The 15,101-nt window shown below is 37.9% G+C and overlaps 2 protein-coding genes across 2 annotated transcripts; one reads left to right on the top strand and one right to left on the bottom strand.

Moving 5' to 3' along the window:
• Positions 1–694: 694 nt before the first annotated feature.
• On the top strand, positions 695–3,907 carry FBXO39 (F-box protein 39). The gene is made up of 3 exons (XM_053457517.1): positions 695–1,699; positions 2,309–2,485; positions 3,721–3,907. The coding sequence occupies exons 1-3, from the start codon at positions 695–697 to the stop codon at positions 3,847–3,849; spliced, it is 1,311 nt and encodes a 436-aa protein (XP_053313492.1). The 3' UTR covers positions 3,850–3,907.
• A 2,302-nt stretch (positions 3,908–6,209) lies between these two features.
• Positions 6,210–14,878, bottom strand: TEKT1 (tektin 1). Its single transcript, XM_053455524.1, has 8 exons — positions 14,782–14,878; positions 13,260–13,456; positions 11,821–11,986; positions 10,999–11,127; positions 9,781–9,924; positions 7,952–8,174; positions 7,102–7,298; positions 6,210–6,454 (listed from the first exon to the last, which is right to left on the bottom strand). The coding sequence occupies exons 2-8, from the start codon at positions 13,447–13,449 to the stop codon at positions 6,295–6,297; spliced, it is 1,209 nt and encodes a 402-aa protein (XP_053311499.1). The 5' UTR covers positions 13,450–13,456; positions 14,782–14,878; the 3' UTR covers positions 6,210–6,294.
• Between the last annotated feature and the right edge of the window lie 223 nt (positions 14,879–15,101).

Here is a 15,101-nt window from a genome sequence, read left to right as displayed (position 1 = left end):
TTCTCTTGAATGTCTCCTGGATGTCCCACCGAGCTTACCACTGTGATACCGATAACCATGTAGATGTCATGTTTGTTGATGCATTATTAGCTTTATACCTGTGTCAAGCTTACCTTTTTACATTGTGTATATAGTGTCTGCAACTCTTATTCAGAGGTACTAAATTCAACCTTTAGATATCCCTGTTTTATTAAGCAATTTTAATAATAAAAATATAATGGGAAGTTTCCTACAAATGCCAGCACATCAATAACCAAAGTGGCAAGCTTGGTGTCTCCTAACTAACTATTCAGTGTAGGTTCAGTACTGGTTCAATTGAAACAGGGGATCATAAAACTGACATTGTAAGAATCTGGTGACATCACAAAAGCAGCTACCTTGACTGTGGAGTCACCCTCTTACACTTAAATCAACAGATGAGAAGGTCACTGGATGTGAAGAGCTGCAAAGGTAAGAGTATAAATTACTGCAAAGTCCTTTTTCCTTTTCCCGTCATTATTCCATCTTTTATTCCCATCTATCCCCCACCTTTCTTTCACTTCTCCCTATTTACTGGGATAAAACCAAATTACATTTTTCCACCCATGTCGTACCTGGGAACTCTCCAGAATCGACGCAATATATTGACCATGGACCCTTTATTTGGTTGTGTTTAAAGTAACCCACATTTTCTATGCATAGGTAACACAGGCCAATGGATCAGGATTCCGAAAGCTGTTGGGTCAGTTTACCTGATGTGTGTCTAGAGAAGGTGTTTATGTATCTCGGGGATCGCAACAGATTTAATGCTGCTTTGGTGTGTAAAAAATGGAATAAAATAATGTACTCTGCTGTTCTTTGGAAGTCCAGGACAATCATTTTCAGAGGGAGATCATCTTTGTCTCATACCACAGAATACCAGTCTGCGATATGGTACATCAAGAAATTTGGGAGACTTTTGGAACATCTGGAAATCAGATTTCTGAACTCCTATAGTTTTTTCCTAACCCGAAAGTTCCAGATTGCAATGAAGACAATATTGTTACGTTTATCCAGAACCAACAAGTGCCTTAAATCTCTCTCAATTCCACACCTAGAATTGGAAAGGATGGTTTGGAAATCCAAAGTTAAGAATGCATTCGTCCACAGCCTTAGTCATTTTCTGAGAAAAAAAGGGAGACACTTGGAAAGCTTCAACGTAAGAGGAGCCAGAATGACTTTGGAACATGGTTGCAGCATTCTTAAATCTTTGAGCTCCACGAGAAATGTGGCCTATGCATCTGTGCTCAGCATTGAAGATCTATTCAGCCACCATATATCTGCTTACAACAGTGATTTCTTCCAACAAACCATGTCTGCCTTCCAAAATCTAAAAACTCTCAGTCTCAATTACAACTGTGTTTCAGATAAGTTGCTAGACATGCTACACGAGAACTGTAGCCATTCTTTGACATCGCTCAACATTAAGTGCCATATTTATGACCCACATATGCATGTAGTGAAGGGTATTTCCTGGAAGAAACTCGCCAAAGAAGCCAAAGATCTGAAGGTCAACTTTTTTTTTGAAAGAGTGTTGTTATTCAGCCGCCTGTCTGCTATACTCCTTCCAGAGATCCCTATGGGAAGCATTAGCCTAACAAGCTGTTACTTCCATGACCCAGACTGGTTTGTGAAGCCTACACTTACTGACCTTCTTCCAAATTACAGAAACACTTTACAGGTACGGTTTAGTTATTTTATTCACAGTACTATTGTATGCTAGTCAGATATAGATTAGTTCTAACTTATCTTGAAAATATTTGAAGACATGTAAAGAGAAAAATCACTCACAAAGAGGAGGTCCAATGGTCTAAGGTAGAGAATGTAATATGGACCATGCATTTCAGAATAACAAATGTATGTAGTAAACTATACAGGTAGGCTGGTGTATGTACACACTGCTCTATGCCGTTTGTTGTATTCCATGTCCAGAACAGATAAATGGTCATTGAGGGTAGAATTCTGCTAGAGTTTAACAGTTATTCAATTTGAACTGGGTGCAATACTTTGCTATGGTCTTATGATGAGATGTTAGTTGGTTCCCCACAGCTGCCAATCATCCATGTTTTTAACGGTGCATGATTTGGATGAGTTAAACTTGTCTCATGTTACTACTTTGGTTCTCCACTTCTAAGGGGTGAAAAATGTTATATACTTGAAGCAAAATATTTTAGTAATAAAATGTTCTACATTTCCACAATAAGATATTCAATGTGGGAGTCCCCCAAATCTCAAATCATAAAATCACACTCATAATATTAAGAAATGTACTTTATTTTCTGTTCTTAAGATGCTGACTCTGGAGTATAATGACATCCATGAATCTCTGGACGAGGTGCTGATTGAACTGGTTCTTGAATGTAAGAAGCTTCATTATCTTAAAGTATGGGCCTTTCTAGATGTCAGCTTTGTGGAAATCATTTTGCAGAAGCAAATGGAAGGCAAATGCTGTCTGACGACATTCAAGGTGAGATGCTGATAAATCATGATTAGGTGGGCAGTAAATATGGGGGGTGGGAATAATGGTTTAAGTGCTAAATATAGTCAGGAAGAAATATTTATTTGTGCGTATTAATTAGAGTTTAACAGGAAAGCATTATCACAGTCACATGACATCTACTCTGAATTTTGTATTTATTTTAGTTCAAAAATTAATTAAGGAAAATAATTTCTAAAAAACATCAAATCCTCAAAGGGGTTCTCTCTGTTAAAAAAAATCTTAACTAATATTTACAAAAGTTCCTTCCCTTACACCTTATTGGTTTTAGCGAAGGAACTTGTGTGAATATTAGTTAAGATTTTTTTTTTTTACCGGGACTTTTTAGAAATTATTGACCTTAATTTTTAATAAGTAATAGCTACTACAGAATGAGTTTAGACTTTAACAAAGATAAGAGACAATACATTCCATTTGCATACATCCTAAGTGTCCTGGTTTTCGAGGGACAGTCCTGATTTTCAGGCAGTGGGGATTATGAACCATTTGAAGGGATCTTATGATCTCCCCTGATCATAAGAGCCCACCATATCATGTACCCATCAGGCAACATTTATAACATTTATAAAGTGGAAACAATAGGGAGTATGTGACGACTGTCACATGGTGTAACTGTAATGATCAATGAGGGGTTTTCACAAAGAAGGAGCAAAAACTGTTAAACAAAAAAGTAAAATGTGTTAAATTAATAAACTGTTTAGTGGCAATTATTTTTTTTCTGAATGCAACAGCGAAAAAACACACAAAAAATTAGATTTGTGAATAAAAAAGGCAACCGGAAAACCCATATAGAGTAACGTATCTCAAGTATTAATATTTGTACAATAAAACTCTGCCACATGCAATGTTGTGGTATTCCATCCGCAAAATAAGTATCCATAAAGGGTGGTAATTCTGTTTAGTGCAATTATGGAAATCAGACATTGGTGTATTTCTATACATTAAGTATTAAGTATACATTATTACATTTAGTTGACTTAGAGACCTCTTATAGGGGCAATTATAAAAATATATAAAGTTACATTGAGATCCCGAAAGCTCACTTAACTCCAATATCTTTTTTCTCTGTTGGCACAATAAAATGTGTCAACTTCAATGAAACACTTTTCTCTTGGGTTAATATATTCATATACATTTTGATTTAGATGTAAATCCATTTGCATTGCGTTACATTCTGTTCCGTTTTCTGTATGTTTATGTTACAGGTCAGAGTTTACACACAAAGATATGACACGGCTGAAGAAGATGGGGCACTTCATGCCATCTTCCTGAAGTACATGGACATCATAATTCCGAGGATCAATTATTTCGTAATCGCCTACCCCATGGTGTGAGTCAAGCACCAGAAAATGGAACCAACTAATAATAAAGCTCAGCCATATAGAACCTGCATTGAAATTAAGTGGTGGTGTGTGATTAGGAATCGCCAGTGCTTTGGTGGAAACTGCAGATTAAGGAAAGAGTAATTCATAGTGTTCAAATATTTAAAGGGTTTATATATATATATATATAATAAAAATAAAATTAATTATATATATATATATATATATATACTTCAAGAAGATGGACCAAGTAAAAATTTGGTGTCTTACAATTAAATTGGATAAATGGTATCTACCCACACATTTTGAGTGGATTAAAGAATTGATTGATTCAATCAATTTCGGTCAAAGCTGCGTAGTTTATCTTTGGTTGCTACTTGCTAATAAGACACAAAGCATTTGAAAAAAACTCTTACTGAAGTCCTGGAAACTAAAAGCAGTGTTAATTCTGCGCAGGCACGTTTAAATGATTGTGTCTATTCACAAACAAAAATAAGGACTCAAGAGCGTCAGAGACTTAAATATAATGTAAGGGAGTTTTACATCATTGAGAGGGTGGTAGATAAGTGGAATCACCTTGCAGCAGAAATGATAGGGGTTAATACAGTGAGCATTCATAGCATGAGCTTAAGGCTATCCTAAATTTAAGACAAGACCAAAGACTAATCAAGGTTTGATGTTTTTATAGCAGGAAAAAGCAGACCAGATGGGCCAAATGGTTCCGTTACTATGCAATCAGGTGATGCAAAAATAAAGTCAATCTTTTAAAATGGGGAAGAAAAGACTGATGAAATTATATGACCATAGATATGGGCACTGGATTAGGCATGGCAAGCTTCTACCAGACTTTCTCTTCAGGTTTAATAAGTCCCACTTACCTCCCAAGTGTCCCGTTTTCTGAGATGCAGTCCTAACAGACCTTAATCACAGCTCTTGCAGGACATCATATCCCGCCACATCCTGGTGTTCAGCTTCACTTGCTAGAGAGGGGTCTTGGTCTGGAAATGTTGGGGAGTATGGGCCTAATTGCACTTCATCCTAGCATTGAAATACTGCTGCCAGGTCTAAATCTATTCACAAAACACAAGAACTAGCTCTGGGTGTTGAAATCAAATAATTATTACGGTCCAAATGCTGACTTTCGTTATTATATCTTCGCTGGCAAGACGGTTAACACAGTGTTATTTAATATTATTTATTTGTATTTTTTGTTCTATTTATTTATTTACTTTATATTAATGTTTTTAATGTGCATCTGTCACAATTGGGCCTGGGTGACACAGTAACACTTTTCAACGCCATATTAAGTTTCTCATTCACAATTTGCTTTATTCCCTGTTCTTAAGAAGCTGCATTTACCAAAAGTCATGGTCATTTTTTTAAGTGAAAGGTGTGCTTTCTTGATTGAAGTGTATAACGTATATAATCTGCCTACTGCAAATATTAAATTCTAAAAATGTTCTATACAATAGGTTTTGTTATATGCTTGCTTTATTCTATAAAACTTACATCTGATTTACTGTACAAGTCATTGTCACACTTCATTGTTATAAGGAATGGAATGCATATCTTAATACAGAAGATAACCTTCTACAGTTAAGGTATAAGGAGGATTACTATACCTTCTTGTGAAGCAATCAAGCAACTCTTTATTTAATGCTTAAAATAACACTTTATTTTATTTTTTAGGTCTTCTCATTAAAACTGCCTATTAGTTGTGACCGACAAACACATTACCTTTACTGTTCTACCTTGTTCTAAATTGTTTCTGAGCAGCCTTGCAGAGGTTTTTTTATGAAAAAAGACATGTATGACTGCATCATTTTGGTTCACTCTCTTGGTAAAATATAAGAGATGTCCTCAAAAATGTTGCAGTGTTAAAAAGCCAAGCAAAAAACTTCACTTCTCCCCAAAGCCCTTAATCTGGTATTAAAAACTTACAATAAAGGGTGATATTTAAAGAATGCGCATGGTCGTCTATAACATAAAAACATAATGTTGTCGAACATAAATTGAGTTGTTGTTCTGCAAGAGCACCTAATGCAGGGACATCCAACCTGCGGCCCTCAGCTAAGGGGCTGGCTGAGGAGATGTAGTCCTGCAGCAGCTGGAGGGCCACAGTTTGGACGCCCCTGACCTAATGTGTACAAGGAATTCCAACAACAAATTCTATTTTGGTATAGCTTTCTTTACATATTAGCACTAATTATTATGTCTTATGTGTTTCTATGATTATGCCCGAATTATGAAAATGGTAATAAAGTAATACACCCTTGCATCTACGTCCACGCTGTGGTGACTGTATCTATCTGCGTCGCACATCAATATTCCAACAATTGGAATAAAATTAAGCCAGTTTACTCAGCACACAATTCACTTTACTTTTTCATTACTTTATTTTGAGACAGGAATCACAACAAATACATTTCAGTAATCTGAACGGGAGAAGCTGCTACATTAGAAATTGTTGATGGATATGGCTTCTCTCATTTGCATACATATCACCTCATCAATGTATAATGTGTTCTCTTTAACCTGGATCTCCTCTTCTAGAGACAGTTGGTTACGCACCAGACCTTTTAGCTCACTCTCCGCAAGCCTCAGAGTTTCATGTAACCTAAAAGGGATACAAGCAAACGTATCACCATCACGCTGCCTTTGCATTTAGCCATGTCCCATCCCCTTCGTTTCCATGTGTTGGCCAGCTGCCCCCTCTTCTTTCTCTTCCATCTTGAACGTGCTTAAAGCAGCAGAAGGTGAGTATATCACAAGTATTGCATGTGTTCGGCTGTAAACCCAGTGACGTATCCCGACCCCCTGTTACAAAATCGGGGGACAGATGCCCCTCTTGTCCCGACCCACAATGGGCTGATTACAAGGGAGCTCTTTGATCTCTCCAACCAGCCTATTTACGTTGTGCACGCTGTACAGGCTTCATAGAGGTGGAGGAGACTGTGGGCATTGCCCTAGGTTGGTCCTATGGCAGCCCCAAAGATAAATATACCACTGTGAACACCACATGCCCTGCATGGTATTAAGCTGGGAGTGTCCAAATGGGCAAATGCAGAACCCCTATGTATTTGCAAAACAGACTATATACAAGTGCATATGATGGGTGAAGTGTCTCTTTAAAATAAATAAAATGTGTCCTTAATCTTTTCAGCGCTTAACATTGCAAAGTTTGACTATATAAATTGTACTTGCAACAACAAGGATAATGCACATTTTCCCTTCTATACTGAACTGAACTGTTGTAATTTTTACCTCTCCACGTTGGCTGTGATCTCCTGGACCTCGCTGATGAGCCTGTACTGTGCAGGGTCGCGGCAAAGTTCCACGTTGGGACGCAAGGTTCTTGTTTCTAGTCGTGTATGAGCTACTTTGATGGGTCCCTCCTTATCAGCAATGGCTTTCTTTAAACGTTCTATGTTCTCTTCTTGAGAACTGATTTCATCCATTACCTAAAAGTCAAAAAATTCAATGCAACTAAATTTTTTTAACCTTGTCTCTATAATGACAGAAGAAAAAAGAGTTAATATTCTTCTCAATGTGTCGTATAAAAGTGAAAAAAAAAATAGATATAGCAGTATAAACCCCTCCTGTCTACCCTAAGGTAAGTTTTTTGCAGATGATACAAAGATCTGCAACAGAGCAGACATTCCCGGTGAAACAACTCAAATGGCAAAGGACTTAGAATGGTCAAGACTGGGGCAGCTGGAGTTTAATGTTGATAAATGTAACATAATGCACTTGGGGGCATACACTCAGGAGCAATGTTAGCACAAGAGGCCATAGTCTAATACTAGAGGGTCAGAGGCATAGATGTAACGTAAGGGAGTTCTACTTTATCAAGAGGGTAGTAGATAAACAGTCTTCCAGCACACGTGTTGAAGGCTAAAACAGTAAAGGGATTTAAACAGGCATGGGACCTGCCAAGGACTGATAGGCGTTAAAGCCCTTAAATCAGGAACAATGGGCAGACTAAATGGGCCGAATGATTCTTATTTCATGGGAGTGGGCCAATTACCAGATGATCCAGGTAATGAAAGACTTTTGCATGTTATTTGCATCGGTGGTGTTCATGTGGGCTGTAGGTAATATTTCCCGTTCGTACCTTAGCCAGATGCACTTCCAATTTGTTTTTGGCATCCTTAGTATCTTCCACACGGGTTTTTAGGGCAAAATTCACCGTGTCACACTGTTTGCGCATGTCACTGGCCGTCTCAGATAAGATGCTGTCAGTCAATGCTCGCAGTGCCAATGCATTATTCCGCTGCTTCTCAGCATTTAAGATGTTTGTGTTGGTGAATTCTTCCCAATCATCGGGTGTTACAGAACTGACAGCAACATGCAAAAGACTGGTTAAATCTTTATTTTGACTTTTCGAATAACTTCTAGATTCTGGCTAAGATCTTCACTAATTAACAACTCATCAAACCCCCATTTAAATATAGGAGATACCCAGCAGGTATTTCGCCAATAATAGATGTACAACACGAAAAGGTTTCAATGCCTTGATTTCACTTTACATGATGAAGGTCCAACCCAATGATCTTCTGCTGCAGGAGCTTGAGTAACCCTATATAATGTATAGTTAAATCAGAGGCTTCAATTATTCCTCAATTGCAATTAATTGCATATTAAAGAGGGCCACTTCAGCCCTTCTTCCTGGAGAAATGTGAAAATTATGTCCTACAATGAACAGTGATGTGAAGGAATTGAAACTATGACTCTCCTGCAAGCTCTCCTGCCAACATTATATTTAGTGAATAGACCCCATAGTTGTAAGTGTCTAGTTAGAACATAGCAATGACAAAAAAGCCCATATCTAGTAATCCAGAAGAAATAGACATGGTGCCAAGTCTGTTTGAAATCCGATCTTTCAAATGAAATTCAAGGCAGCTCAATAAATTTTCTATGGAAGCGTGATTGTGTTTGTTATATAAATAGGATTTGCCCTCAAAAGTATGTGGTCACAGTATTATCAGAAAAAGTACATTATACAGCCATTTATATAGGAAGGTGAAATATCTCTTTTACTCACAGTGTGCGAACAGCCAGACAAAAAGTTGCAATCGATGTAGGGGGGTCAGGGAATATATATGTATGTATAGAGTGTATATGTGTGTGTTTGTTAGCATGAATGTGTATGTGTATGTGTGAGTGTTAGCATGACTGTAAAAGGGTGTGTGAGGGGGAGTGTGTGTTAACATAAATGTGTGTGTTAGAATGAGTGTGTGGGCGTGTGTTAACACAGTATGTGTGTTAGCACTTTGTGTAAGTGTGTGTGTGTAAATATGTGTGACTTACCTGGGAGGCAAAGGCTGTACCTGTCCACAAAGACCAGAAGGTGTCAGTGCTCCCCTGAACATATCTAAGGTGATCATTTAGGTGGCTCGTTAGGGTGGCTGATAAATGACGTGCACAGCCTGCTGGATACGTGCGCCCACCTAGACCTTTGCTAGTGACAATGGTAAGCGAGAGCTTTGTTGGGCACCTCCCCAGTGGGGATTTATCCAATACCCCCAGGGCCATTTTGGATTTTACTCATTTAGTCCTCTTTCATAGTGCCATTCTTCAGGGACACCTATGTGGCTAGTATTCCTAATCTTTCATTCTACGTATTCCTTTTTTTTTCCAAATTTTCAGATTGCCAATTATGGATTTAAATCATTTAAAGCGCACTGTAGTTACTTGTACGGTTATTCCAATACTCTCAATTGCCATTATTACAAGTTTACTGATTTTTGACTATGGATTCATCTTTCTCCCCTATCGTCTTCGGCTACTGATTTAGCTTTGCCTTAAAATATTCTACTTAAACACAACAGCTTCTATTTAGGGGCTCAATCTGAGTTGAAAGTTGAGTATCCTCAAGTTGAGATTTATTAATACCCAAACCACTAATTCAATTCTATATTCCATGTCTGAGAGTCAACTTACTTCCCTTGAATCCTGACAGCATTATTAGCGTAGCCAATCTCTGGAGTATTGTTTGTCAGGGTACTGCAGTGGCTATCAATTTTTATGGCATCAAATTTGTCTTTCAGATCCTTCTCCAGTGCATATTTTGCAGAACGGTTCAACCTATGAATGTCAAAAAAAAGAAAATGTGAGCTGAATAGGAATTCTTATAGGATTATATACAGAAACATTACAAACATTCTGCCTCAAAAAAGTGTTCAAATCGGATATATGATACTTTTTGAATTACAAAGCAGCAATGTATTTTATTTGGTTGTTGGTGAAATACCCATTTACCGTTCTCCATTCAGATAGTAATTACTTGTTATGCCTATTTTTCCAGAGGGAAATTAAAGCAGGTCTCTAAGGTTAGCCATAACAGCTGATGGAATTGACAAGTATCCAGGGTTCTGTGAAGCATTTAATTCACTGAGAACGAGATAAATAAATGGAAGAGCCTCCCAGCAGAAGTGGTAGAGGTTAACATTGTGGAGGAGCCTTTAAATTAGGAAAAAATGGGCAGACTAGATGGTACCGCTGGGATCCCTGTAGTTACGCCACTACCTGTCAGCAATTTTGAACCGGTACGGGCAGACAGGAACAAGGGGTCGCACCAGGTGTGTGTGTGTGAGCATAGATGTGTAATTGTGTATGTGAGCATAGATGTGTAATTGTGTATGTGAGCATGGATGTGTACTTGTGTGTGTGAGCATGGATGTGCACATGTGTGTATGTTTTATTACTGGTTGTTGCAGTATATATGCTTGTACATTGTTAAATTTAGATTAAGTAACTAAGCCATAGCTGAGGGTACGTGCAGGCCAAATGTCTCTGTCCCTAGGACCTTCACACAAACCTGTCTAGGGAAGAGGAGGCCCTTTTCTGTCTTGTGTCAAATGAAGGGAACGAGAGACTTTTACCTTCATAGCACATATCTCTTGTCTTTGATACCTTGTGGGCTACACATGCTGTCACTGATGGTGTGGGTGTAAGTGGTCCACAAGATAACAACAAAAAAAACAGATCTGTGCCACAGAGTAACATCTCATGCTGTCCAGCAGTTACCGAGAACAGCAGTTACAGGACAGACAAACCAGCCATGCCCCATCAAGCCTCATCAAGACTGATGTAGGGATTCCACGGAATAAATATTTTGATGTGTTGCTAGAAAGAGAGCTTCCTTGTAGTAGCACTCACCTGATCTGCTCAGTCATTTGTTCTAATGTGCGTTCCAGCAGAGCCATCACTCCTTGAACGACCTCCACCTCCTTAATGAGTTCTCGTTCCACTTCATCATGGACCAGATCTATCCCAACTCTCTTCTCTCTGTAACCCAGAAGACATATTCTCTCTTATTACCCTACCCTTAACATGCTCATCGAAATTTCAATCTCTCATGCTTAACTTTAAATACTAGGAGTATTTCAAACCCATACCCTAAATATATAGCAATTTAATCAATAACTTCCCTAAGGCAACATAATTTACTTACTCCCTCTTAAAAGGAAATTTACCACCTGCAACTGATGCTATTTCCAGTACAATAATTTTAATCACTTCAACTTTTTTTCTGTGATAGTTTCAGAGGCCAATTTAGAACTACTTTCTCAGTGTGGATCCATCCTACCTATGAAAATGATAGAAGACCACACAGTAATGCTGTGGGTGTGATTTTCCAAAATGGCTCCAACTGTGGAAGTTCAACATACTATTAGTTTTAATTTTAGCTATTTTTTCTGTAAAATGAACAGCTTTTTTACCAATATATCAAGAGGAGGGGTGCTGCGGGTGCATGATGCTTATTATGAGACCCTGTAGTAGTAGACAGCAGTAGCCCAACACACTGACCAGGGAAGATGATGGTCACCTACCAACCCAAAGGGATTTTTTTAAAGAAAGATTATATATATATATATATATATATATATATATATAAGATTATATATATATATATACACACACTATAATATATAGTATATATATATATATATCTATATCATTCATCTTCTGTATCCTTACCTTTCCATTAAACACTGCTGTGCGATGGACAACGGTTCCTTGCAGCTCTCCAGAGCTTTCTCCAGCCGGATTTTATATGCCAACAGCTGTTCTATCTCATTAACCGTTTCTTCAAGCTTGATATCCAACTCTTTTTTCCAGAACTCAACGTCCTCCAATCTTTGCTCTACGTGAAATATGCCGACATTAAATGCAATATGTCATATAAATCATTCCATGTATTCCATATCTGTGGTCCTAATTTGAACCCACCCATGAAGGTAAGTGTTCTAATTTATACAGTAGTACATGTTGTCTTTTGGAATTGGTCCTCAGAAGATCAAAAGAAATCAAAGTGTTCAGTTGAACCATTCATAGAAATCTGTACTGCTGATGCTTCTGAAAACCATATTTTAGAAAGTCTGCAATATCCTAAAACGAAGTGTTATTGATTTCAATAAATTCGGTAACAAATCACTAGTACTGTTATTCACATCCCAACATCTTTATTTACAGCAGATAAAAAACAATATTCTTACTTGGCAAAAAAATAAATAAACCCAAACAAACCTTTAGGGAATTTTCTGCTTATAGAATGTGTCGGCAGGTAAGAACCATTCAGCCCATCTAGTCTGCTCATTTTCTGAATCCTTTCATTAGTGGAACTTTATATAAAGTACCATAAGGCTAGATGGCAGCTCAGGGACAGGGTTCTCAGCTCCTGATGTGTCTAGATGTATAATGTATATTTCTTATGTATATGTTAACTGTCCCATTTGAATTGTACAGCGCTGCATAATTTGTTGGTACATAATAAATAAAAGTAATAATAATAATTAGTCCCAGGCCTTATTGTATATCTAGGAGAGCCTTATGCCTGTCCCATGCATGCTTAAACTCCTTCACTATATTAACCTCTACTACTTCTGTTGCAAGGCTATTCCACGCATCCATGACCATCTCAGTAAAGTAATACTTTCTGATATTTTAGTCTAACTTAAGACTGTCTTCTTGTTGTGGTCGTTTTTTTTTTCTTTTAAATATACTCCTTATCGTGTTGATTCTCTTTATGTATTTAAATGTTTCTATGATATCCTCATCTTTCTCCCAGGCTATATATGTTAAGTTTTATCCTGCCCGCCAGCACACCAGCTTAACATTCACTGTAACAAAGCATGGTGCGCTGCTACCAACTCTGTTGTTACAGTGTGGATTATATTGTTAGATACATAAATAAAGTAAAATGATATAGCGATATTAGTCCATGGGAAAACTGAGTCTTTAATCAAAATGAATACCTTTTATTGAGCCAACATAGAAAATAATGCACAGTCCTACAAGCTTTCAGGATCCTCTGAGGTCTCTTTGTCAGATTGTTCGCAATAGAAGAAGAGACCTCTTTTGGACTGATAAAGGCTACTGACTGAACCATTCCTTCAGATATACAAAACAATGGATACCTAGTTTTTTGTTGACATCCTGCTGAGACTTTTGAGTTCTCTTCTCAATCTCATCAACTAGTCTCTGACTTTCAGCAATGAGTCTTTCCGACCTGGACCTCTGAGACTCAGCGTTAGTATAGCGGGTCTTGTTCTCAAGAGTCCACTCATTGGGAAGGAACTTTGGTGGAAGTTGTACTAGTCTGGCCATTTTCTACCTGAAATGGAAAGAAAAAGTATTGTTTATAAATACATACTGTAGTCTACCGGCGCGGGGCGTGAAGAAGATAACTTCATATGTATACATCACATCATATTATATACAGGCGACAGGCAGTGTGAGCCAATGTCACGATCCGGCTGAGGACTGCGATGTGTAGCAGAGATAAGTAGTCAGTAATCCAAACTTTGTTTAAGTAAAAGATATTGGTTAATAATAATAATTATTATTTATTGTTTTATATAGCGCCATCAAGTTCCGTAGCGCTGTATAATTTAATAGCATCCTTAATTCCATATATTTATTACAGTATCCCGTGGCTCTGGGGTCTGTTTTGGATTCAGCTCCATCACGTCACTAGTTATTATGAAGGGCCGACGCTGGCAGGTTTTTCCAGCAAGGAGGGGTTAACTGGCCCTGTATAATGCATAATTCAATGTGAGAAGACGCTTTGCAGAGATGCAACGCTTCTTACAGTCCATACATTCAAAGACTAAAGACAGACTAAGACTAACTGATAAATTAAGTAACGAGAGTGCGGCTCGCAAGCTTACAAGAGCTAGATTGGTTTTCTCGCAAAGGGATTGAGAATGTATTACTCTTTTAAATGGGATTAGCTGGACTCCAAGGGTTGCATTTGTGTCAAACGATCAAAAAACAATAAACGAAAGGGCAAGACTCATTACCAAGCACAAAGTGCAGCTTCATACCTTCTAAGTGTCCCTCTTCAGGAGTGACAGTCCCTTTTTGGGACCCGAATCTCTCTTTTGTCCCTGTTTTTTTCTAGGATCATGCAATGTCTCAATAAGGTACATATAAACTGTGTTTCTTTTATATACATTACATCATATAAGTATCAATGGTTCCAAAATAATATATACACCACTTGATAAATCCCCTTTCCCTGTTTAAGCTTTTATTATAGCTCAGTCCTAAAACACAAGCTAATAAATTAAAGGGGATGGTGCTGTGTATACTGGGGGTGAGTACTTGTTTGTTGTAAAAGAGAATATGTTGAGATGTTTTTGTGAAATGTAATAAGTTTAGGGTTTATTTGTATAATATACATCCAAACAGGACTGGATAAGCAACAAGGGCCTGACACCGGCTCCTGAATATTAATGCTAGCCCCTGTGGGTGTTATAATTCCTTAATGGCCCTAAAAGCCAAAAGAGATCACGAAAGATCCTTAATTCTCTAGCCTGGCAGCTCCTTTTATAATAATCATAATAATTGTAGAAATATTATCCCGCCAATTAATTATCGTTATATCTGCTCTGAGATTAAATACAATAATGGTTGGCATAGAAAACATTCACTTACCTGACGGACCTCGCTGGGATAAGATCTGACCAACTAACCCACGGACTCCACCACGCAATCCCTCAGGCTGTCAAACAAGTCCGTTCCTATAGTAACACATCGGACGCGTCTCTTTGACAACGGGGGCGGAGCTTCGTGGAGCAAGGCTGGAGAAAGATCTCCTATTACCATGATCCGAGTGCTGACTGTTGGAGGCAAGCTGTGAGTCTACTTATCATCCTAGTGATAGCCGTCTGAGTGCACTCCGAGTCTCCATTGTTTGTTAGTAAATAATCCTTGTGTTCTTTTAAGAAGTATAAACAGAAAAGCAAATGGAACCA

This window comes from Spea bombifrons, chromosome 2 (assembly GCF_027358695.1).
Source record: "Spea bombifrons isolate aSpeBom1 chromosome 2, aSpeBom1.2.pri, whole genome shotgun sequence".
Taxonomy (NCBI): Eukaryota; Metazoa; Chordata; class Amphibia; order Anura; family Pelobatidae; genus Spea; species Spea bombifrons.
The sequence above is the reverse complement of the archived record's forward strand: the minus strand, read 5'-3'. Positions and strand labels throughout refer to the sequence as shown.